Source organism: Ostrinia nubilalis, chromosome 5 (assembly GCF_963855985.1).
Source record: "Ostrinia nubilalis chromosome 5, ilOstNubi1.1, whole genome shotgun sequence".
Classification (NCBI taxonomy): domain Eukaryota; kingdom Metazoa; phylum Arthropoda; class Insecta; order Lepidoptera; family Crambidae; genus Ostrinia; species Ostrinia nubilalis.
In genome coordinates this window covers 12103468-12127946 of record NC_087092.1, presented here as the reverse complement: position 1 = coordinate 12127946, position 24479 = coordinate 12103468, and the positions used below count along the sequence as shown (strand labels likewise).

Sequence of the window (24479 nt, the reverse complement as noted above, 5' to 3'; positions counted from 1 at the left end):
AAAAATAAATGAGTTTTATGAGTTTTTTTATTTATTCGCTTGAAATGGATTTTTCCTCTTTCAGCTATATGTTTTACTTTCCTTGCAATTGAAATGGATGCCGTTAGGGACAAACATCCGCAGATTTTAAGTAATCCAAAAGTTCTAAAAGATTATAATCATCATTATTATTCTATGGATTAAATTGCTCCAACAATCACACGAATTAAACATCCCCAAATTATGCAGAAATTGTATTATGGCAGATAAATGTAGATAAGTACTTAAATATGTAATTAGGTACATAGAAAAAAATAACTTAAATGCTCTTAATTATGGTGTTATCATCAGGTCTAAATAAACGCTCGTGCTCATCACATTTGCTCCCAGTGCGATTCGATGGAATCGAACCCACAAGCATTTATTTATTTATTTATAACTTTAATGCCAAAATAAATTTGTACATAAGTAAGGCGAACTTAATGCACTAAAGCATTCTCGACCAGCATCTACTTATATCTATAAAAGCAAAAGGTTACTGACTGACTCACTCACTCATCACGAAATCTCAGAAACTACAAGTGCTCGGAATCTCCAATTTTGCCAAATTCAACCCATAAAGGGGTAAAACGGGTTCCACGCGTACGAAGTCGCGGGCGGCCGCTAGTTTATTATAACCACAGAATTCTCTAGCTGTAACATTTTCACTTGTGCATTTAAAACATTATGTAGATAAATGACCAAGATAATTTCCTTCCACAAACAAAGTCGAACCAACGGCCATCAAACTATTGAATCTTATGCATTCGCAATAGGTGCTATTTTTCACAAAAAAATAAAAATGTATCGTCCGATGTGCTCGTACTGGACATTACTAAGAACAAATCACTTCCGACGCCATGAATGCCCATGGGCCTGCCTTTGTTTTCGCACCAATGACAAAACGGTTCCTTGGAACAGTTAGCAAACACCCATTATCTGGTAATGGTCAGTGGGGCGACCTTAAAAGGCCTTTTAACATGTTAATGTAACGACAGTTCACACCGAATATGTTTTTTCATGAAACTGGTAACGTACCTAGAATACTCGTACTAGCTTTCCGCCCGCGGCTTCGCCTGCGTGGAATTTTGTCTGTGACAGAAAAACTTTATCGCGCGCATCCCTCTTTCAAAAACCAGGATAAAAACTATCCTATGTCAGGTCCCGAGCCGGGACTCAATCTATCTCTATGCCAAATTTCATCAAAATTGGTTCAGTGGTTTAGGCCTGAATGCGACACAGACAGAGTTACTTTCGCAATAATGTGAAATACAAGCACTTTTCAAACGTATGCATCCCCACTTCCCACCAACATTGGTACCATTTGAAAGCCTAGTTCTAAGCTTCATTTCATTAAAGGAAAGGTTTTTCTTACCCCAAAAATGTGTCCTGAGAAGGATCCAGAGTGACTTCTTCAAAAGATAGGTAGTTATACTTGAGCCAATTTTTATGGCTATAAAACTGTTAAATTGGGATTAATCGCTATCCATCTGTTAAAGAGGACACGTGAGATCATTATTTGGTTTTATAACCACAAAAATTGGTCTACTTGTTCCCAGAGGTGAGCCCCAAGTGAATGAAGCCTTTTTTCAAGTCACATTTATGGTACCAGTTAATTGTTTGTAAAAAAATTATGGGCTTTCAAATAACACCAATATTGTTGGGGCACCATGATTGTGTCAGAAGAAAATCTTTAAAGTTCGCGTCGCGGAAGGTGCGATTTATTTGATGTTGAGTATAGTTTTATTGCAGAAATAGCTCATAATATTTTGAGCGGAATAAAGCCGATCGTTTTTTCTTGTGGTAATAATGTGTATCTCAGACTCATTTTTTAAACCTGGTTTGTGATCACAGGATTCACAGGTTCGGTATACCTATCTCTACTTTTACTTAACTAAAACGAAGTTGAAGTAATACAGACGGTGTTACGGTTTTAATTAACTTTACCTATTGCCATAATTTTGTAGACAGTAAGGTAAACGGCTACTAGTTCGTGATAGTACGTAAGTTCGTAAGTTTTTTTTCTAGCTCAAATAATAAGCAAATGGAATATTATTTATAAAAATTCTTCATTACTACAAAAACTCTATTATTTAAGCTATCTAAAAAACCAAGTACCAACATTGTGGCGCCAAAAATGAGAGCAATACGAAGCTTCAAACTTTCAGAGAGCCAAAAACAGCCGTGCGGCGTGCAAAGGTTGCTCTCACCGTCAGTGCCGTATTATCCATAAGGCACTTTAGGCCAGTGCCTAGGAGCCCACTATGACCAGGGGCCCAGCACTCCCGATTAAAAAAAAATGTTAAAGATTATTTTTATGCAACAAAACTCAAACCACCTCAAAACTTCGCCTTATTTTGATTTACACATTCAATCGTCAAATTTCGATATTGTGGATGGAAACTAATCCATTTTCGTAACGTTGACATTACTGCTTTGGTTTACATGACAGGTCGACCGTCGACGCCCTTCAGAGGCTTAAAAGCCTCACTGCAGAGGCTAGGGAGAGGGGTGAGGGTGTGTTGACTGTATCGTTCGATATAGCCTTTGGATATTGGTATTGAAAGAATACCATTCCTCATTCCACCATACTCTAGGCACTTGAACATCACAGAGTGCCTCAGTACCTTCGAGCGCTGCTGGCCGATAACTTACGGGCCCGCGAAGTCCTGTATGTTAACAGAGACGGCCAGCTCAAACGGCGCGGCGTAGCCAGCGGGGTTTCGCAGGTTCGGTGCTCGGTCCACTCTTGTGGAACCTAGGCTTCAACTGGCTCCTCCGGGGCGTCCTTCTCGCGGGCATGAGTGTCATATGCTATGCGGATGACACTCTGGTCACTGCCCGGGAGAAGACATTTGGGACCGCGGCGCGGCTGGCGTCGGCGGGCGGCACATTAGTCGGTCGCAGAATACGATGCCTCTGCCTGAAAGTCGCGCTGGAGAAGACTGAGGCCCTCTTCTTACCGGGGCCTCGCCAGCGCACCCCTCCCGACGCCCACATTGTGGTTAAGGATGTTAGGATTGACGTCAAAGGCCAGATGAAATATCTGGGCCTCACGCTTGACGGGAGGTGGCATTTTAGCCCACACTTCAACGGTCTAGCGTCACGCCTCCTCAAGGCAGCTGGCGCACTGAGTTGGCCCCTCCCGAATTTGGAAGGGCCACAAACGAGGTATCGTCGACTTTATGCAGGCGTTCTGAGGAGCATGGTGCTGTATGGCGCCCCAATCTGGACGGACGCACTCAACAAGAGGGAGAATGCTGCCCTTATGCGCAGGCCCCAGCGGGCCATAGCGCAGAAAGTCGCAAGGATCTACCGTACGGTAGGGCACGCTGTGGCGTGCGTCCTCGCTGGTACTCCTTCTTTGGGAGCTAGAAGCTGGGGTCTTGTATGTCATCAGATGACAGACAAGACGCGCCTTCTGGTCTGCCATCCAGTGATAGATGACAGATTCTGTCATCTATCACTGAATGGCAGACCAAAAGGCGCGTGGAAAGCGCCCGGCCCCGGAGCGGCGCGGCGCCGTCAGGCAGGAAGAGCGCGAGATCATGATCGACCGCAGGAAGGAAGACATGACTCGCGCGCAGTTTGGCTGCCGCACTCTGGACGCCATTGGTCCTGTTCTGGACCAATGGTTGGAACTACCGCACGGGTTCCTCACGTTCCGTCTGGCGCAAGTGCTGACCGATGGCTGCTTCGGTTCGTACCTGCTTAGGATCGGGCGAGAGGAATCATCATCATCATCATCAACAGCCCTTTACAGTCCACTGCTAGACTATGAGCCTCCTCCATTATAGTGGAGGGTTTTGCCATAATCTCCACGCTTGCCAGGCGGGTTGGAGAAAGCAGTTTAAAAGATTGATGTTTTTCAGAGAGCGCTGCTGCCCGTTCTCTGTTTGATATGTAGTCCCTAAGTCGCCTCTTACGACACCCGCGGGAAGAGTAGGGGTTGGTGACAAATGTATTCTACTCTGCCGTCACCACACGGCCGAGGAATCCCCGCTGTACCACAAATGCGGCGCGGCGGATGACACGGTGCAGCACACCCTCGCGGTCTGCACAGGCTGGGAGGAGCAGCGCCGTGTCCTCACTGCGGTCGTGGGCCGGGATCTTTTGCTTCCGAGCCTGGTCAACGCCATGCTTGGAAGTGAAGGATGCTGGATGGTGGTCGCCTTCTTTTGCGAAGAGATCTTCTTTCAGAAGGAGGCAGCGGAGCGCGAGCGGGAGAACGATCCTCTCGCCTCATCGCTCCGCAGGCGGAGAAGGGGGTGGAGAAGGCGGTTGTACGACCGTTCTACTCTGCCCACAGATGGCGGCCAGCAGGCCGGGGGTGCGGGGGCACCCTTGTCACCTCCGTCTGACGGGAACGGCTTGGCGTTTCGCGCCATTCCCGTGGGACCCCCACAAGGGGGGCGTCTAAGGTCCACCGTGTAGGCGAGATGTCGCCGGTGGTGTCGCGGAAGTCTAAGGTTACGGCCCGATACTATAAAATAAAGCATTTCCTCCGCGACAAAAAAAGGGGGGCCCGAAACGAGCTGTGCCTAGGGGCCCCGAGATGGTTAATCCGGCCCTGCTCACCGTAAGGTTAGCGCTCCAACTTCTTAAGCTTATAAAAAGGCGAAGGAACGTCCATTTAAATAAAACTTGTAATAGTGGTTTCATGTGTTCCTTGAAAATTGATTTGGCTTAGAAAAAAGTTATATGAAAACGTAGAATTCCTTTAAAATTGCGATTAATTGACTCACGAAATAGCGTACATATTATTTTTCGGGTGTCCCCTATTTCGTGACACTACCGATTCAAGGATATTATGGATAACATTTTGATGCTTGGTTTTTAAATAATTATTTATGATAATTTAAATGTAAGTTCTGAAACAAATAATGCATTTATTTAAGTTTCTCATGACCTAAATTCGGTATATGTTTCGTTCACTAGAATTTATATGACACGAGTTTGAAGTTCACATATATGACCAATTTTAAGATAAATTAGCATAAGTAGTACCAGCATAATTTTGGTTTTATTTCGATTTGTTTTATTTATCTTTGTTTATTTGTATTGTATATGGGATAGATAATAGTTAATTGACACATTTTGATAATAATCCATGAATTTTACTTAGGGAATGTGGAATAATCAATATCACGAAACAAGATACCGTATTATTGTTACTTTTTTCCAAGTTCGTGATATATGAATGTATGGTGTTAGGTACTTTTATGACACATACCATCAAATAAATCGACATATTTTTTAGTTTTTAATACTTACCTACCTAAGAAATTAATTATTTACTTTTTATTATGAGTCATTGGCGTATCTGGGATTATTTTCAGGGGGGGGGGGCTACCCTCACTTTAAACAGCTCCAGGGGTGGGATTATGGGGAGAAGGGGGGGGGGGGGTTACAAATCAAAATTTTATGGCTACGAAGGCAGGAAGGGGGTAAGTTCCCCCACATTTCTAATGGTTATATAAATATTTTCACATATCGCTAGAAATAACAAATCAAAATTTTATGGGTACGAAGGGGGGGGGGGGTTAAGTTCCCCCCTCCCCCCTACATTTCTGATGGGTATATAAATATTTTCACATATTGTTAGAAATAACAAATCAAAATTGTATTATACTAGACTCACATTATTTCTTATGAATATTTCAGGTAAGTAATATCGACAATTTCACATAATTATTATATTCTAAATTTTTATTATCCTTTTTAAATTTATTAAACCCTTAATCATTATTAAAATATCCTAACTGGATGCATAAAACCTTATCCCGAAATAGGGGACATGAGTTTACGAACTTAGAAACAGAGCAAAATTTTGTCACGAAACAGGATCCAAATTAGAGGTCCGCAGAACAATTAATATAAAAAAAGTTCAAACTATATAACTATTAATTATGTATTAACTTACTGTCAAAAGACCAAAGTTTAGCATACAAAAGCTTTCATACTGATATCATGCTTGGTTATTTTTAAATAAAATGTTAAAGTCGTAAGAGCCTTAATATACCGAAGTAGGGGGCACTTACCTTATTAGGGCTGGGTTGCACCATCTTACTTTAACTTTAACAAACGTCAAAATACGGTTAAACTCCATACAAAAGGCACCGGTTATCGTTATAGTTACCGTTAAATTAGATGGTGCAAGTCAGCCTAAGTGTTACTCTTTATTAATTCTTTCTTAGGATGTCCTTAAATAAAGTGTTTTAGAAGAAGTAAAGATTAATTTAAGTATGTTCATAACACATTCTGGCTGCCACTTTAACTTCATGGTCTTTGTTGAGTAACACTGCAATGAGTGCTTATTATGGCTAATGTTCGCTGTGACTTTGTAACAAAAGCCTTAAAGTTAACCTATTTGTTTTTGTTAAAAATATTGTGACATAATATTTAGGGAAGTGTTTGTTTTCAATGACGGTAGTTGAAAATGTTGGCCAATCGTAAATAATTTATTAAATTAATTATTAATTCATGTTATTATTATTATTCCATCGATCAAGTCAAACTATCAAGTCCTTAATTTTATTTTTCTATAATATTATGCTTCCTCCTCAAATGGTTTGGTTAATATTTTTTTTATTGCAATGTTACATTAATTGAGTGATCCACTAAAATAATTAAATATTTTGTGTTTACCGCAATACCACAAAGTACCTTTTACTGCAATATTGATAAAGAGACATCTAGACGCCATTTAAAACACCACTAAGATGGATTGCATACAGAATACCGGTGTTGTGAAAGTTGCGCTGATTCCAACAGATGGCGTTTTTCAGCATCCATAGAAGTTTTAATGAAATTGTAGATGGCGCTTGGCGGTTTAATAAATATTGGCTGCAAAGGTCTTGATTTCTGGGATTTTTATAGGTAAGTACTTAGGTTAGGAATTAGTAGTTCTTGTAGAATTCTTTAGAGTAGGTATAGATAGATACCCACTGGATACCTACAGCATTGATTATAAATTACCTTACGACTGAGTACTTATGTATTTACACTAGATGGCATTAAAAGTCAAATTTCGTATTTTATGGAGTTTGAAAATTGGATTGATGACGTCATGCTACTTTTTTAGTGTAAGTTTAAGTCATCAATTACTTTATCTCGCTTAATATTGTTGGAAAACAATAATTAAAAATATGTCGAATTATTTTGGCGCCCGACGTGGGGCACCAAATTAAATGCTTACTAAAGGTGGGTTGCACCATCTTACTTTAACTTTGACAAACGTCAAAAATCTGTCAAACTCCATACAAAAAGCACCGGTTATTGTCATTGTTACGGTTAAAATAAGGTGGTGCAACTCAGCCTAGTGTTAAACTTTGTAATTTAAATCAATATACACAAATTAATGTGCCTATTGTGCAGTTTACTCTCAGTCTCCACCCAATCAACCCTTAAATATCGAACCAAGCTTACCTATAAGCACGGGAACCCGATGCCTATAAATCTTGAATCATTCCAAATCAATCTCACTAGATGGCGACATAAGTATCGAATTTCTGAAGACGTTTGTAAAAAGTCACTAATGCTCAGTAAACTGTAATGAAAAAATGTTTTACACATTAATTTGTTCATTTAAACACAGTGAATGATTCAAATAAACAATATTTCTTCATATAATAAAATTTTATCTTTAGTAAAAACTGAAGTCTTAAACAATCGTTTTTGCAGCGCTGTAGAAGTAGCATTTAGTTACAAATGATGTAATAGATGGCGCTCATCGCTGCTGTTTTATTTCGTCACTTATAAAAATACTAAAATAGGTTTGGTTTTGCAACAAATTATTATTTTTATTAATTGTCATATTTCTTGTAAAATGCAAAAAAAACATCTAAATTCAAATAAAAATGAAAGAAACACAAATTAGCATTACAAAAGTTTGGCTATAATTTGTCTAACATTGTGGCGCCTAAAATCGACAATTTTGATTTTTTTTTTAAGATTATTAGCAATTTGTATTCCAAATATTACTAATAGTCCCATTAGCCCCTCGTGTTAAACTAAATGAGCTTGTGTTACGAGTGGGCTCACCACAATAGTCGAGCGGCGGTGGGATTCGAACCCGCGTTCCCCGGATCTCGAGTCGGCCACTCCGACCCCTTCACCGTTCGGCTATCGTGGCTATAAAAAGTTCAATTGTTTTCCTTCCAATTATGATAACCTACCCAGTGTCACTCACAATAATAATTAAGACGAATCTTAATCTAAAGACCTACATACACTGGAAAAACATAACCCTTTTTCTGGTGTAGTCGGTTATAAACTGTATTGCCCATAATAATGTTTAAGGTCCACCTTTTGTTCATAATGTTTAGAGCATTATCCGCCAGTTAACCTTTCAGCCACGCAGAGAGCTGTTAGTAGGTAAGTGCGGTGCAGAGGTGCAGTTAATGTTTTTTTTACTCATTTAATTTATTTTAAGATATGTATAGCAAATAAAAAAAATCTTAACCTAGTACCTATTAAAGTGAACCTATTGTTAATCCCCTGTTTAATTCCATTGTTAATTATTAAATTCGGCCAAAACATAAACAAAGTGAGAGCATTGCTGTCTCACTCGCACGCTCCATAGCCGGCTACGCTATGTATGCTACTCTGCGGCGACGCATCATAATTTACCTACCTACTAGCTGGCCACGCCGAGACGCGACCGCGCGGCCCATTGGATTGGCGTCATTGAAAGTAGAAGCAGGGTGCGCGAGCGGCAGGCAGCGAATGTTACGGTAGACAGTAGGTAATTATCCTTAAGCAAGTTCTCTCCCAAATACATGTCAGTCTGCATCAAGTTGTATTTCACTTATTTAAAATCAAAATGCAGATTCATTCGTGTGCGTTACCTCAGAGATATCGTCGCTTGCCTCTCTAAGTGACGTATCTGACATTTTTTTCGAAACTGAGTTATCTACACCATCTTAATTAATTTCGCAAGACGAATCGATCTATCTAATCGCCTGAAAATTTTGCAAAATGTCAGTTACGTCAGTTAGAGAGGCAAGCGACGATATGGTGACGCTGATCAAGATGTGCTTATGTCATGGAAAAGGTAGAGCCTTAAATCCTGTAAATGTGCCGAGAATCTAGCATTTTTGCCCAATAAGATTTCGGAGTAATTGAAGAAAATAAGATTCCGTTGCAGTAATGCTTGAAAACGTTACTGCAGCCACATGATTTTTACCCATTAGCCTTAGCCAGATTAAATTTTTTCAATAAGTAGCTTATATTTGTGCCTTTCCATGGTCAAGCAGCGACATTTGTGCCCAACCAACCAAGCCAATCTCTTTAAATTTATTTATTTAATGAAAGAAACATACAGCTTTTATATTACATATAGGTACAGGAAAACTTTAGTTTATTCATAAGCCAAAAAAGTTTCCAATGTTAATTTGTCAATAGCAAAGACATTTATAAAAAGCCAAATCGTAAGCCTTACCATGTTTAACGTTAAGGTAGGTACTTACGAAGAAAAGTTTTAGTGTGAAATTAAGGACCAACTTATACTTCAGTTAATAAGGTTATTTAGCGTCTTCAATAGAAAGGGATAATATTCTATATTTGTCTGATCAATTTTTTTATGAATGTTTACCAATTTCTCTGTCAAACAAAAACCGATTTAAAAAAAATATTTTTTGTTTGAAAGAAATCAAAACCACTTTTGACTGCAAAAATCTGTCCATCATTTACATTCATTTATATAATTTTTAATATTTTTACACATAAAAGCAAATTCAGAATTTTTTTTTATTGTTATTCTTATTTCTACCTATTAAAGCAATGAAAAAATATTTTTTCTTTCTTTCTTTCTTTCTTAAAAATAAACTATGCATAACCCGTGCGCAAAAATACTGTAGACGGTTGTAATCGGTTAATTACAAGGCGTAGAAAGTAAAAATTCATGCATTTATTTGAATATAAAAGCACTGCAGATTGATTACCATAAAAAGCAGTTATCTTCTTAAATATTGCCTTATTTGAGGCTCGAAATAAGTAAGCCATTTTCAGTTGTAAAATGATTTATTTCATCGAAAATTAGGCATAGGTATTCAAAATTTTCTGACATCTGACACTGCAATCACAGAGCGCCCTTTTTATCCGGTTTAAGAGCTAGAAGGTATTTTCGATTTTCACAGTAACTCATCTAATTCATATGCCATGCGTTATTTTTTTTTTGGAATAATTACTATGGCACCCATTGGCACCAATCACATGCCACCTACCAACAAAAAATCGCATCTGTCCATCAAGTTTCATTCAAGTGTCATCGTCGGAGACCTGGGGGTGTACTTTGATGATGGTCTTTCATTTAGTTGTCATTACGACCATATTGTCACACGTTTTACAAGGGTCTTCAAGAACCAATCTACCCTTATATGCCTATACTACTCACTGATCAGAAGCATCTTAGATTATGGTTCTGTCATCTGGTCGCCATTCTACAATGTAGGTACACTTAGACCGAATTGAGGGAGACCAAAGAAATTTTCTGAATATTCTTTGCTTCAGATTGAGTTTGGGTCGCGAATATAAGTCATACAGGGCAAGACCGCTTCAAAATGACGTCTCTGGCCTCCAGACGTGAATGTCTTGAACTTGTCTGTCTGCATAAGATTTTGCATTCTGAACTTGATTCACCTAATCTTCTTTCCCTTCTTAATTTTAACACTCGCTACAAATCCCGAAACCCTACCAAAAAAATATTTTCGCTCCAAATCTATAAAAACAATACCTCTTTTTACAACCCTATAACCAGAATGTGCAGACTTTTAATGACACTGTCACTGAACACTCTTCTTTGGTTATATTCTGTTCTAAGTTATACAAATTCAGGAGAGATATCCTGAATATAAAGTCAAGTTGTCCTTTGTAAACTTTAATAACACTTAATGACATTAAATACTAAGCATAAAATGAGTTAAACTAACACTATTTACCCTCTTTATTTCATAATTTTCAATTCATTCTGTGCACACGACATCATGTTAAGTAAGAGTTAAGAGTTGCGGTTTAGATTAATCTATGGATTATTATCTGTGCCTAAATATGACTGTAACTTGTTTTGTGAGCCTTAAATAAGTAAATAAATAAATAAAGTCGTTCGAAGAAATGGAAATCCCCAAAACGTTACCGCAGCGGCACCCGCAACCTTTCAAAACCACGGGGGGCTCAAACGTCGCTGCTTGACCATGGAAAGGCACAAATACAAGCCACCTATTGAAACACCTTAAATCTGGCCAAGGCTAATAGGCAATAATCATGTCGCTGCTGCAGTAACGTTTTCAAGCATCACCGCAGCGGAATCCCATTTTCACCAATTAAGTACTCCGCAACCTTACCGGGTACAAATGGTAGACTCTCGACACATTTACAGGATACAAGGCACCAACACCTCCACATAAGCACATCCCGACCAGCGTCACCATGTCGCTGATGTAACGCACACGATTAATTTATGAATTATTAATCATATCTACCTACTTATTTAAAAAGACCAGTGTCGCGCGCTAAATGAAAACAAGCTTGGTAGGCAGGTACCCATCCATTGGGGCTACTCCCGATCCCAGTAACGTCAATATACTTAGTAGGTATGCATGCCAGCCATTCACGCAGCACGTGTAAGTGAATCGAAAATGATGCTATAGTCCGGTCGCCGAGCCCGTACGACGGGGACGGGCCGTCACAGTGAGTGAGCGAGCGCGACAGCAATACAATTACGCGCGAGTGATAAGGATGGGTAGCATGGTGTCATTGGACGAAATGGTTCTATATTGGCTCACATAAAATTCTAAATCCTATTCTTTGTCTTACTACCGATTTGTGTTCATAATAATCTCTCTTCATAATTTTATTTTTCATACTTTTTTTATTCATACATTTTTATTACTACCATCGGAGCTCATAACAGTTAGTAATCATAATTTTTTTATCAATACTGTTACTACCAAGAACCATTTAAAATACATAATTTTTATTTTCAGATCTTTTTTCTTCATAACATTCATTGATCATATTGTTTTAATTAATAATGTTGTTACTAAGAACATACTTCAACTCATAATGTCGTTGTTCAGAATAATTTACTTTATAACAAACATACTCGTATCTTTAAAAAATCATATAAAATATAATTTAATAGAGTAGATAACCATGCAGAGCATGCAGCATGAAAGCAAGCATGCAGCATGCATTGGTATTTCCTCGTCTCCGGCGCTGCGGGATGTGCAGCCCTTCCGCCCTTGCGTAACGAGGCTCAGGCACCCACGCTTGCTTCCGCAGCTTCGGCTTTTTGGATCGCCATCGGCGCCTTCGGCGCCTCGGCGACCAGCCTCAGCCGCTCCAGCTCACCCGGGCGCCTGAGCCTCGTTACAGCGGGCGAGGGCTGCCCTCCCTCCGCGCCTCCGGCTTTTAAATTACACTCTAGGGGTAGGGCAGACAAGACTACGTGGAGTCGGTTTTGCAGCGATTCGTTTCTGTCACGTTAGTTTTGTGGCACAAAATATTGCCTGTTTTGGACCATTTCAAATTAATTTAATGTTAAAATACGATTTAATACGAATACAGACATCATGATTTTCAATAAGCACTTATGAGTAATAAATTTATGAAAACAATTATTAGGATACATCACATTTATGAATATTATAGTTATTTATTCGAATGATTATGAGTTTCGATCATTAGTATAGAAAAATATATGAAAACAAATATTATTAAAAACTAAGTGTATGATTAGTGATATTATGAATATCAATGATTATGTTTTGAAATATGTAGGTTTTAAATTTTTTATGAAGAATGATCATTATGGTATCAAATTGTATGAGAAATATTTTCGGACCTCCAATGATAGGAATTGAAAAGTTATGTAAGAAAATGCGCTACCGGACGAAATTCTACGTGTTCGGCGACGATAAATAGAGAGAGAGAGAAGGAATAAAACATCAGTAAAATAATAATTAAATAAGTAAATAATATTTTGCCACCTAGGTATATTTTGTGCCAGCACGGTATTATTACTCGTAAATAAATAGGTAGGTGCTATTATTATCGCGAGTGACGCGCAAACGAATGCAACAAAAAACCTAAACCTAAATCACAGACAATCCTAAATCTTAAACCTGTATGTGCAAGTCGATTAAAATGTAGGCATATTTTTGAATAAACTACGATACGAGTACGAAAAACTAAAACTAGATTTTGTATTTTTTACGAACAGTTCATTTGATATTTACTTGACTGCTCCAGAAGGAGGGTTATGTTTTTTTTTTACATAATAATTATTTCTGAAAAACATACGTTTTTTATTGATGTCTACCTTTATTACTGCATGTTTCGATATTGTCTTGTTTTATATACCTAATAAAATAAAACAAATTAGAGTTTTATGATGATAATTTGTAGCGGGATACGAACCCACGGTGCTGGATATTGAGCGTCGGCTGTGATCATTGTGCTACTTGGACATTATTATACCGTGACGAAATTTTCAATAGCGTCTCTAATCTGTTTTTTGCTTAGTTACATGTCTTCATAAACAAAGCAGTAAACTTATTGGCTTTAGCGCCATCTTTTGACATAGCACGCCAAATAAATACTCCGCTCAAGTTGCTAGAATAGAAAGCATTAGCGGGTCGCAAACCGCGGGACGGTCAAGTCCGCTGCGGCACACTAGCGCGATCTGTTATCACCACTAGGAAACCAAACGGGCCCGAGCAGTTTCAAGACTTAGGTCGGCCACATTTCGACTAAGGGATGATGCATCTGTACTAGTATTATATTATCTGTGCTATAAGTAAACAAAACTTCGCATGAGCGCGCTTACGAATAAGTAGGTAGTTAGTTGTCTTGTTTTCACACAACCGCACCGAAAATACAATGCTACTACAAAATACGTAGTACGATCAATGGATAAAGTAATAGTGTGCGTTTTGCAGCCATTCCTCACCCCGGGGGTGGTTGTTAGGACCTGGTGCGAGGCATATTTTTGTGGTGTGAGGCGCCCAGTCGCCTCAATGTCATGCGTTCGTTGGCCGCCCGTAGAGATCGCTAGTATCTAGACACCGAATACGGGCCCAGACGCAGCACTCACCGATCCAATTTGAACCATGAACTGATGAAAATAAAAACTAAAGTGCAGTTGAGAGGGTTTTGTTGAAATAATCGGCTGAAAAGCTGAAGTGACAGGCCGCGTTGTGATGTGGGTCCACTGATACATTTCTATCGAAGGTATCACTCTCGTTTTTTATCCGTCTGGTTCGATGATTGGCAGTTCCTCGGATAGAGAAAGTATAGGATGACCCCTAAATGCATTAACCCGTGATTTGTTTGCTTTTTTGCGGTTTATTATTGAGTGACATTCCAAAATCTTAAAATCCCGAATCCTTTTATTAAAACCATCAAGAGTTCTTTCTTTTAAATTTTTTTGCTGTTGAAAGTAAATAAATTATCTTGAAAAACTGACTGTGATCATAATTCACAAGTTAAATTGGAACCTGTAACTCTATTCACAGAGGAATAAAGTAGAAAATTAAAATTCACGTAAAGGTAAACAACGGGCTATTGTTAGATTTGTGATTGTGTGTGATATTACAACTTTTCCCATTACACACGATTGGTACCTACGTCCGCTCACGCAACCACCTGGGAGTTTTTTTGTATAAGGAGATTCCCTCACCAGTAGGTAAGTATTATGTTTTCAGCTGGTAATCTAATTCTGATTTATTAGTGTAGATACCCAGGATAATATCAAGGCTATTATGTCGGAAGGTAAAAACAGTAATGACAGATTAAGACGAAGATTCTTAACGAAAGGTTTCTGCAGCAAAAAAGTAAACGCTGCAAAGTTACAAATTGCAATTGCATTACGAACTCTTTCTCCTTTTTCTCAGTTATTAAACTAGATTCTCCCAATCTAGATCTCCTAGGATCAATTCCCTTGTGGGATAAACAAACTGAAAAAATATGGATTTTGTATTTAGGTTTGAATCAATATAAGAAAAGTTAATCCGAGGATTAGAGGGTACGCAAAGCTGTATCAGTGAGATTGAATCATGTCAGACATCAATGGAGACTCATCCTAATAAAAGTTACACCCTACTTAGTTGAACCTAACCCTCTAGCTTAAATTGTCATTACCCGACTGCGCCAGAAGGAGGGTTATGTTTTTCGAGTGTATGTATGTAATGGAAATGTATGGAAATGTAATTTTAATCCAGGGTTCATCCTAGGCGTAACTTTTTATTTATAAGGGGGATAAAGTTTAATGTCAGGGTTGTTGCACAAGTTGTTGCCTCAGTTTATTTTTAACAACCAATAACAATGGAAGTAGCTGCATAGAACGTGAAATATACAAAATCTTATAAATTATGAAAGTTATCGTAACAAATTAAGTTCTGTTATCAAAGTGCTACCATAAACACAGTAGTCGTATCTTCTAGGTAATAAAGTGCCGAAGCGAGATGTATCTTACATCCACAGATATATGGCGAAGATATGCTGATAGGCCTTGTTGTGATACAAATAGTTTCAGGTTCGTATATTTACACTATCTACTGAAGTGAGGCTGTAAAGCAGTCGTTAGATATCGAGTAATACATTTTAAGAGATATAAATGCAGATTAGGTGTAGTTTAGGATCAGTATGAAATTAATGCAAAACGTTTTGTTAGCCTATCTCGTGTGTATTTGATTCAATTTTGGTTAAGACATTGCAGACTTGAATCAACATGATAGTCCTAAAATTAAATATCATTTTGTGCTTCAAGGGACGTTAAGCCGTTTGTTAATTTAAGCCATGTCTAACACTTGGGTTATAGCTACAGTTCTTACAACGAAATTGTTTCTATGTATTAATAAAAAAACTCGAAAACTGCAGATAATGAAATACACTAACAATTTATTAGCAAAGCTAAGACTGTAAAATTATTTAAACTAGGGGCGCAAGAGATTTGCGAAACTTAATAAAAATATGTCTAAAAATTCACACCGATCTTTCAGAACTTTTATATTCAGACATTTAACCTTCAAAATGATTGCCTCTAAAAGTGAAAAGAGCTATAAATTCAGCATAAACACTGCACCGCAAAGCCCGACGCACAATGCTATCGAAATTTAAATATCGACCGTCCCCCCCCCTCCCCCCACCCTTCGTAATTTACCGTTTCAGGCTTCAGACGACCTTCGCCAAGGTCGCAGACTCACGCACACAGCCGCGATAACGCACACGCACGCAACCTGCACCGTGTACGTGCGTAGGTCGTTAAACTTTTAGGCATAGTATACACGCCTACGCGGTGCGTGGAATGGTAAGGCTGTAAATGGTTTTAACAATAATCAAATTGCGTAGTTATTTTAAATTAATCAGATACCTAGCTGCTTGCTTACATCTTTTCTACTTAATTCCTACTCATAAGATAGTTAAGTCTTAAAATAATTTGTTAAAAAGTAAAACATTTATTTTTAGATAAGTAGTTGTGTACTCTTTATTGAACCACACAAAACTTACAATAAAATAAATACACAGTTGAAACGGCCCACTTCAGGAAATCTTATCGGTAGAAAGCGATCTCTTCCAGACATCCTACGGAAAGAATAGTTGTAAGATAAAAACGAAAGGCGGTGATTAGCATCATTAGATTTATAATTTTACGAATAGATTTTAAAATATCCCAACATCATCATTGTCATCATTACACCCATATCAGAATCTATGAGCTTTCGTAAAACAAACGGATGGATTGTTGTCAGATAATTTTTAATCCCGATTATCAATGAAACGAAGACACTTTTATAAGCAGTTCTTAAGAGTATCAGGGAAAACAAGTCACTTTTTCAACTGTTCTACAATATCTCTTACCACATTCCACTTCAGCACAACCCCTGCGCATTGGACGCTACCCGTCTGGATAGTATCTCTGTCTGTGTACTGCACAGACAGGCTCGTTTACACCAACTTAGGTAAATTTTGTCTAATTTTAGGCTGTTTTAAGAGCTCTTTGCCTGGACTTATTAACAAAGGAATTTCTTTCACTTAAGTTTAATAATCATTTATTTATCATTAAAACCATCATAAGACACTTAGTATGTAGGTATTTCACAAATAATTGTCCAACCAAAACAATCAGATAAATAAATACAATATTATTAAGTGAAAGTATATTATTTTCATGAAAACAGATTTAACAGTGACTTGATAAAATTTCTTTCACAAAGGAATTCACTTTCAAACCAAAAACTTAGTTACCGTAGTGATGTAAAAAAGTAATGATTAATAAATTTTGAAAATTCATTAAAATATTGCATTAGAAAATAAAAATAACCAAAATGCTGCCATGGGATACCCCTGGTGGGACTCGAACCCACAGTCCCCGGCTTAGGAGGCCGATGCCTTATCCATTAGGCCACAGGGGCGGTGGATAAGGGTGGGAAATAAGCAACCGTCTTGAAAATTATTTATTTTCTTAAGAAAATAAAATTGGGGTTGATACTTTTCAAACTACGAATGAACAGTACCCTGAGCACGAATAAATATTGTTCTCTTTATGGTATAGCAATTGTTTTGTTTTGTACGAAATCCAGAACAGTGCCGCGACTGTCGATTAAGGAATACCTACAATAATTATAAGAGTTAAAAGCACAAGGTACAAAATCTAAGTACATATTCGTTTGCGCTGACTGACTAAAAACTACATAATCAAGAAAGTAGTTTTTTTTCATGGATACCTAATTTGCTATAAACGAAGCACGACAAAACTACATGCACACTCAAAGTTAAATTGGCTTTAAAAAAAAATTTTTATCTTGTGTAGCTTTGAACTGCCTCCGAAAATCTGTTATTTTAAGGTTTTAATAAAAAGTAACGAGTATCTAATGGATTGCGAAATATTATGAAGGGCAGAGATAAAAGGTCGTATTTAATTAATTTGTCTGCGGCAGTTGGTGTGGAATATGCGAAATTGCTTTTAACTTTATTTTTTTAAATGGTGGGTAGGTATATTCTAATTTTAAAGATACAAGATACTACGGTGTTTCTGTAGGTTGCTAACGTAGCAGATACAGACTAATTCGACATATTATAATTAATCATATCGAGAAGGTCGTGGCACAAGTCGTGGTCAGCTTTGCATCTGTTACAACTGGAGTGGATGAACGGAATACCTACATCACAAATACTACGAAATTAATAAGTGAAAGGTGTGTGTAAATGTGCATTGCAAATAATGTATTAAAATTAACATTCAAAAATTTAAAAGTAGAACGTGAAGGGAAAAAACAAAAGACAGTCGAAAAAGAACAATTACTTAATTTAAAAAGTAAAAAAACTAAAACCCAACTACGACAAAAAACGACGCTGAAAAAGTATAAAACAAGATTTTCAGAATACTAAACATAGTAATTTTCATGTTTGCAAACCGCACGTGGTCAAAGTGCTACGGTAGGTAGGTATGTAACGTGTGACTACGCCTTTCAAAACACATTACAGTGATCTGTCTGCACCGATTTATATTCAGTGTCAAGTTCCAAGTCAAAGATTTGTTATATCTAATTATACCTACTACTAGATTATGTATAACAGGGTGTAAACATGCACACGGTGACACGAGCACGACGCAATAAAGAAAAAAATAAAACAAAGTACGAGCTAAGTCCCCAAGCGCTGACGTCAGATGCAAGCGGGCGCTCCTCAAGGGCGCTCCGCTGGAGGGCCCTCGCTGCATCCGCACAAAGCACTATTCAGGTCAATCGATGGAGGGATTTTAAATTTTATCTCCACTGCTGTGTTGGTAATTTATGGCGAAAATTGCGTGAATGCATTTTTTGTAAAGAAAATGAGGAAACGTGGTTAATTTGTAAAGATCACTGAAAAAACGTCTTCCTAAAACATCCTAACACCACTTTGTACTGTTTACTGAGTAGGTGCGTGTTTCAACATTTATTGAAGCAAGTTTGCGACAATGATTGTGCTTATTCACAATGTAACTAATCTTAGATGAAAAGTGTTGGGTTACTGTTCGTAAAGATACATTTTTATCACCAGCTCATAGGGCTGTGAATGTGTTTGAAAGAAAACAGTATTGCTACGAAAAAATACCCAAAATATGTTAAATTTAGGTTCGTTCGTTTCAGCCAAATGACGTCCATTGCTGGACAAAGGCCTCCCCCAAGAATTTCCATACCGATCGGTCCTGCGCTGCCCGCTAATTTTAGGTAGAACAATTAAAATAATGTTTGTCGTGTGGTTCCAACAGAGTAGGTAGAATACCATACAAAGTAGGAACCCGTGCACACCCAATCTACAGGCAACTAAGGGAGTAAAGTATGCTAACATCAGGTCTCCGCCCAAGTTTTAACCCGTCTGGCCAGTGAGCCAGTGTGGAGGGTGAAGACCAAAATCCTCTATTTGTCTTTGGTAAATTGGAGTGTTGCTGCAATGCAAATGACCTGACGATGAATCACACCCCTGGATTCTGGATTGCAAGAAAGGACCACAAGCATAGAATCTCCGGTAAGTCCTCTCTTACTTACTCCCCCAGTGGTTTATTTTAATTTTTGACTTGCAGCATTCTAATTTTGTTGCTACAGCAAGCTGGTAGGGTAAATACTGGGACGTGTGGAAGTGCTTTTTAAGTGTTCTCTTTGCAAAATTAAAATGATTATTAGTATCGGCTGTAACGCCATGGGTAATTTAATTTTGATTAAAAAATCTTAGTAACCCTATTGTCGGTCACGCAAGGCACTAAGTATGTGTAGCTTATGAACGTGGTAATTGAATCTACCACCTCGGTGAGACATCTGTGCTCTGATCACACTTTATGACGTTATTACGATAGGCATTTATTTTTATTTGCCGTATAAACCTGGATTCTATCTAAATATAATTACTATCAGTTAAATTAAATAAACATGTTTGACCTGAAAGCTGGGTTTTCTTCAGCTTCAGATTTTGCGAAACACTATAGATCTATAACTCGTTATCGTACAGTCGATCTTTAGGGATTTGATATGGATTAGAAATGTTAATGCAGACTGTCTTATTATGCAGTTTCAATGCACTCGGCGAGTCTTTGGGTCTATTACGTAATAGCGATTTCCCGTAATCGCTATCACATTACAAACTCTTTAATCAATAGGGGCGAGATTGGTTTAAATTGAAAGCAATTTTGATCAATAGTTGCTAATGGTAATACCACAGGTAATACGGTCACGATAGTTTACCGTTATTGAATGCTCTGGACAAATTGGAGCAACCATAATGGTAAATTTTCATGAAGGGCACAGTTTGCTCGTGAAAATGTTACCTACGCTATAAACACATTAACCTACTTCGCATCTTTTGCTCTGTCGGGTATAGACAATGATGAAGACTGAGTATTAGGTATCTTTATACAAAAATCTATGACTTTTGACTGTGGTGTGTAATCAAGTAATAAAGATTACATGAAGCTGTCCCACGGTGCGCTTTCCGCTACGTGGCCTCCAGTTTAAGACCTTGCTGCCCCATAGGCCGTCAGTTCTGCGTACTATGTGCCCTACCCATTGCCACTAGCTTACTAATCCGTCGGGCTACCTGCATAAGCTATGAATATCTTGGACTCAAGCCCAATGTTCTCTCATCAGAATCGTACAATTTGATACTTACCTCATGCGATTTAACCTCATCATTCATGTGAGCAGAACAGTCGTCGCAGTCACCAATTAGTGATTTAAGACCAGCGCCAACGCGGGGCCGTGTGATGAGCGAGGAACCCACGATGGTGGGTGTCATGTAATACCTAAATACTTTCTATTTTGAACACATTTTCAAGAGGAAAGTATGCGACAACACGTAGTAATAATCCAGGAATACAATTTTTCATCATCATCATCATTTCAGCCACAGGACGTCTACTGTTGAACATAGGCCTCCCCCAATGACTTCCACATCGCACGGTTGATAGCAGCCTGCTCCCTGCATCCAGCGCCTTCCTGCTACCTTTATCAGGTCGTCGGTCCACCTTGTGGGTGACGTCCCACGCTGCTTTTTCCGCAATCAATTTTTAAACTTCAGTATTTCTATTAATCTAAAATACAAGCTAGGTATTAGTATTATGTACTTGCCGGCGGATCTTCTCTGGGATATTATTCCTGGAACCCTATAATAGTGCCACACATTCCCGCAATTGCATCCAACTACTAAAACATTGAAGAAACTAGAAACCAACTAGGATTCACGCATAAACAAACAAAAAATATTTGAATTCAAGTGGTATAAGAAATCATGCGTGGGCAGGCCTCCTACTAGGTGGACCGACGATCTGGTAAAGGTCGCGGGAAGAGCCTGGATGCGGGCAGCGCAGGACCGTTCATTGTGGAAAACCTTGGGGGAGGCCTTTGTCCAGCAGTGGACGTCATTTGGCTGAAACGAGAAGAAATCATGAGACGTGACGTAGTGTATAATTTCAGAAGAAATATAAGAGGGAACAAAGTTGAAGTCACTTCGGTTGTTGTTTCTTCTTTTCTGCTGAAATCTAAACTTCTATTTCCAATATTTTCCTCGAGCGTTTGCAGAGCTTAACCCCTGGAAATTCATAAATGCACGCAGTTCGTGCCTTGTCAAACCTTGTAACACGATTTTGTATAGGCGTTTGGTTCTTAATATATATTTTCTCTTTTAACTCTTTATTAACTTTACGATGTGATCTATAGACAAACAATGCTGCGCTTAATACTCGTATGTAAGTAAGTTTAAAACATGTCAACTTTTTACCTTATTTATCGTGAATCATTATAATTTATCTCATGATTCCAAATGGTTTAAGCCTTGTAATAAGTGGGAACACAACTAGGTTAGGTACCTATTAAACGTTTTACTTCCTTTGAAAGGCTGAAATTCAGGCAGAAAAAACCGGAAGCTGAAGCTTAAAAACTTTGAAACTTAATTTCGGACCTCAAACGACTTTTGTTAACGTGTAACCTAATTATTCTCGTTCCAGCAATGTTTTTAAGCTTCGTGGTTGATTGATGCATAAAGCCGTCTCTGGTACTTGTGTCATACGATCGCAGTCGTTTCCAAACTCATAAATATCAATCAACGGTCATTAGCAGTGATGTACTTCGGTGCATCCGAACACCGGCCAGTTTAATCTGACCCTTCAAAGTCTTCGCTGAGACTGTTATGATTGTGGTTATGACGTCATTTTGTTAGAGGAATCGGAGGATTAGGGGGGCAAGGAAGCTCTATGTTTATTTGTTGATACGTCATCTGCAACTTTGTTTGCATTGGACACTTTCCATATTTGCTGGTAGCACTCATCGCCACCTCGCAACTCAAGGAGTCGGTCTTTTTTCGGTGTTTAAATATGTTTGTGACATCTTTAATATATTATTATTGCTTTAAGCTCAATGAAAGAATGATGGAGCTTGAAATATTTGTAAAAGCTCAACTACGCTTGTAAATTAAGAAAGCTTTTTTTCGTTATTTTGGAGATTGAAATAACTAAATTCTCTTCTAGGTACTACCTACTTATTCTCTTTTACTAATATGCTTTGAAGATTTTTAATATTTAGATAATTATAAATCACTCAAGTCACCTGGAGTGATAAACATTTTACTAGCACTTTTTCATATTATGCCTGTTATTTACAAGGTTCTATTCAGGTGTCATTTAAAATAAAGTTATGTACTTGCACTTCACTAGTGTCAATCTTTTTCTTTTTTCTTCTCTCTGGTCGCGCCGAGCGTCCCACCGGTGTTAATTTGTATTAATATAAAATGTGCTGAAATAAAAGCAAGTTGATCTACAAACAAGTTTATCATTATTCTCAATATGGTAGCAGAGCGTAGTTAGCTACAACAGTGGATAACGGAACAATAAAAGGGGTTGCGATCCTGAAAATTGTGGTAGCACATTGTGAGTGTGACTTCGACAAAAATGGCGTCTGCGGGCGTTGCTGCGGCGGCTACCACTTTGCCACTTCTAAATGAGAACACAAATTTCAGTACATGGAAATTTCGTCTGAAATTGATATTGGAGGAAAAAGGTGTATCATATGTTTTGGAGGAGGACAAAACAAAGGAACATGACAAACAATTCATGAAGGATGATGCCCGAGCCAAATCACTCATAGCTCAGTGCATTTCCGACAAATATGTGGAAATTATAAGAAATGCGTGTAATGCAAAAGAAATGCTAACGTTATTGGAAAATAACTTCGAACGAAGAAGCGTATATAATAGATTTTACCTAAAGAGAAAACTTTTGTCCATGAAATGCACAGAACCATTACAGACTTATTTGATCAAGTTCTGCTCGATAATAAGCGATCTACAAGCCATTGACGTACAAATAGAAGAAGACGACAAAATTTGCTACCTGCTATCTTCACTACCCAAGGAATATGATCATGTCATAACCTCAATTGAAACAATGGCAACGGAGAAGAGTTTGAGCTTTGACTTTGTAAAAGCGAGACTACTCGACGCACAAACTAAATTAAATGTGAGTAATGAAGACCACGAAGAAAAGGCTTTCATCACCTGTTATACATGCGGAAAACCCGGCCACAAATCATACGAATGCAAAAATAAGGAAAAAGTACCGGAGCAGAGGAGGAATAAAGCAAGGAGCCGTGGCAGAGGCCGAGGAAGGCAAGGACGAGGATCAAGAGGATATCAACCGTCATCTTTACTACATCAAAGTGACCTGAGTTTCATTGCGAGTGAACAAGAGATGTTAACTGCTGCTGGCAATGATTTTGAAATTAATTTTATTGTGGATTCCGGTTGTACACAACACATTGTAAGTAATTATTATGAAAAGTACATGACAAATGTTAAAAGCTTGGATAAACATATAAAAATATTTGTTGCAAATGGTCAATACATAACAACCAATAAAATTGGAACCTTGAGATTTAAACATAAAAATAATAACATAAAAATAGAAGCATTAATTGTTGAAAATGTCACTTATAACTTATTATCTGTAAAGAAAATAACTGAAGCTGGATTTTTGGTAAATTTTAACAAAAATAATGTCATAATAAAAGGCACACATGTTAATTTGGTTGGCTATTGCGAAAACAGGTTGTATAAATTGAATGCAAATATAAATTTTGTAAAATGTAACATGAGTAAAGCTAGTAATCAGTGTGATGATGATCTTTCCAATAATATCTGGCATCAAAGATTAGGACATTTAAATAGAAAATGTTTAGGTATAATGCAGTTACCAACAAGTAATAAAGTTTGCAGCCCATGTATGGAGGGGAAAGCTACAAGGCGACCGTTCAAGGAGACATCAAAACCAAGATCGAGGAGAGTGGGCGAAATGTTACACACCGATATAGCAGGACCTGTCAGAGAAAGTGGACTTAACGGTGAGAGATATTTTTTGACTATTTTGGATGATTACTCTCATTTTTGCGTAGTGTTTCCAATGGTAAATAAATCTGAAGCAACCGATATATTAATAAATT

The 24479-nt window shown here is 38.0% G+C and overlaps 1 protein-coding gene and 1 non-coding gene across 2 annotated transcripts; one reads left to right on the top strand and one right to left on the bottom strand.

Annotated features, from left to right (window-relative positions):
- Positions 1-2818: 2818 nt before the first annotated feature.
- Positions 2819-4452, top strand: LOC135072142 (uncharacterized). Its single transcript, XM_063966094.1, has 3 exons — positions 2819-3401; positions 3496-3717; positions 3965-4452. Exons 1-3 carry the CDS (start codon positions 2819-2821, stop codon positions 4450-4452), a joined length of 1293 nt encoding a protein of 430 aa, XP_063822164.1.
- Positions 4453-17359: 12907 nt separating this feature from the next.
- Trnar-ccu (transfer RNA arginine (anticodon CCU)) lies at positions 17360-17432 on the bottom strand. The gene has a single exon. It is a non-coding gene; the product is annotated as a tRNA-Arg (tRNA).
- Between the last annotated feature and the right edge of the window lie 7047 nt (positions 17433-24479).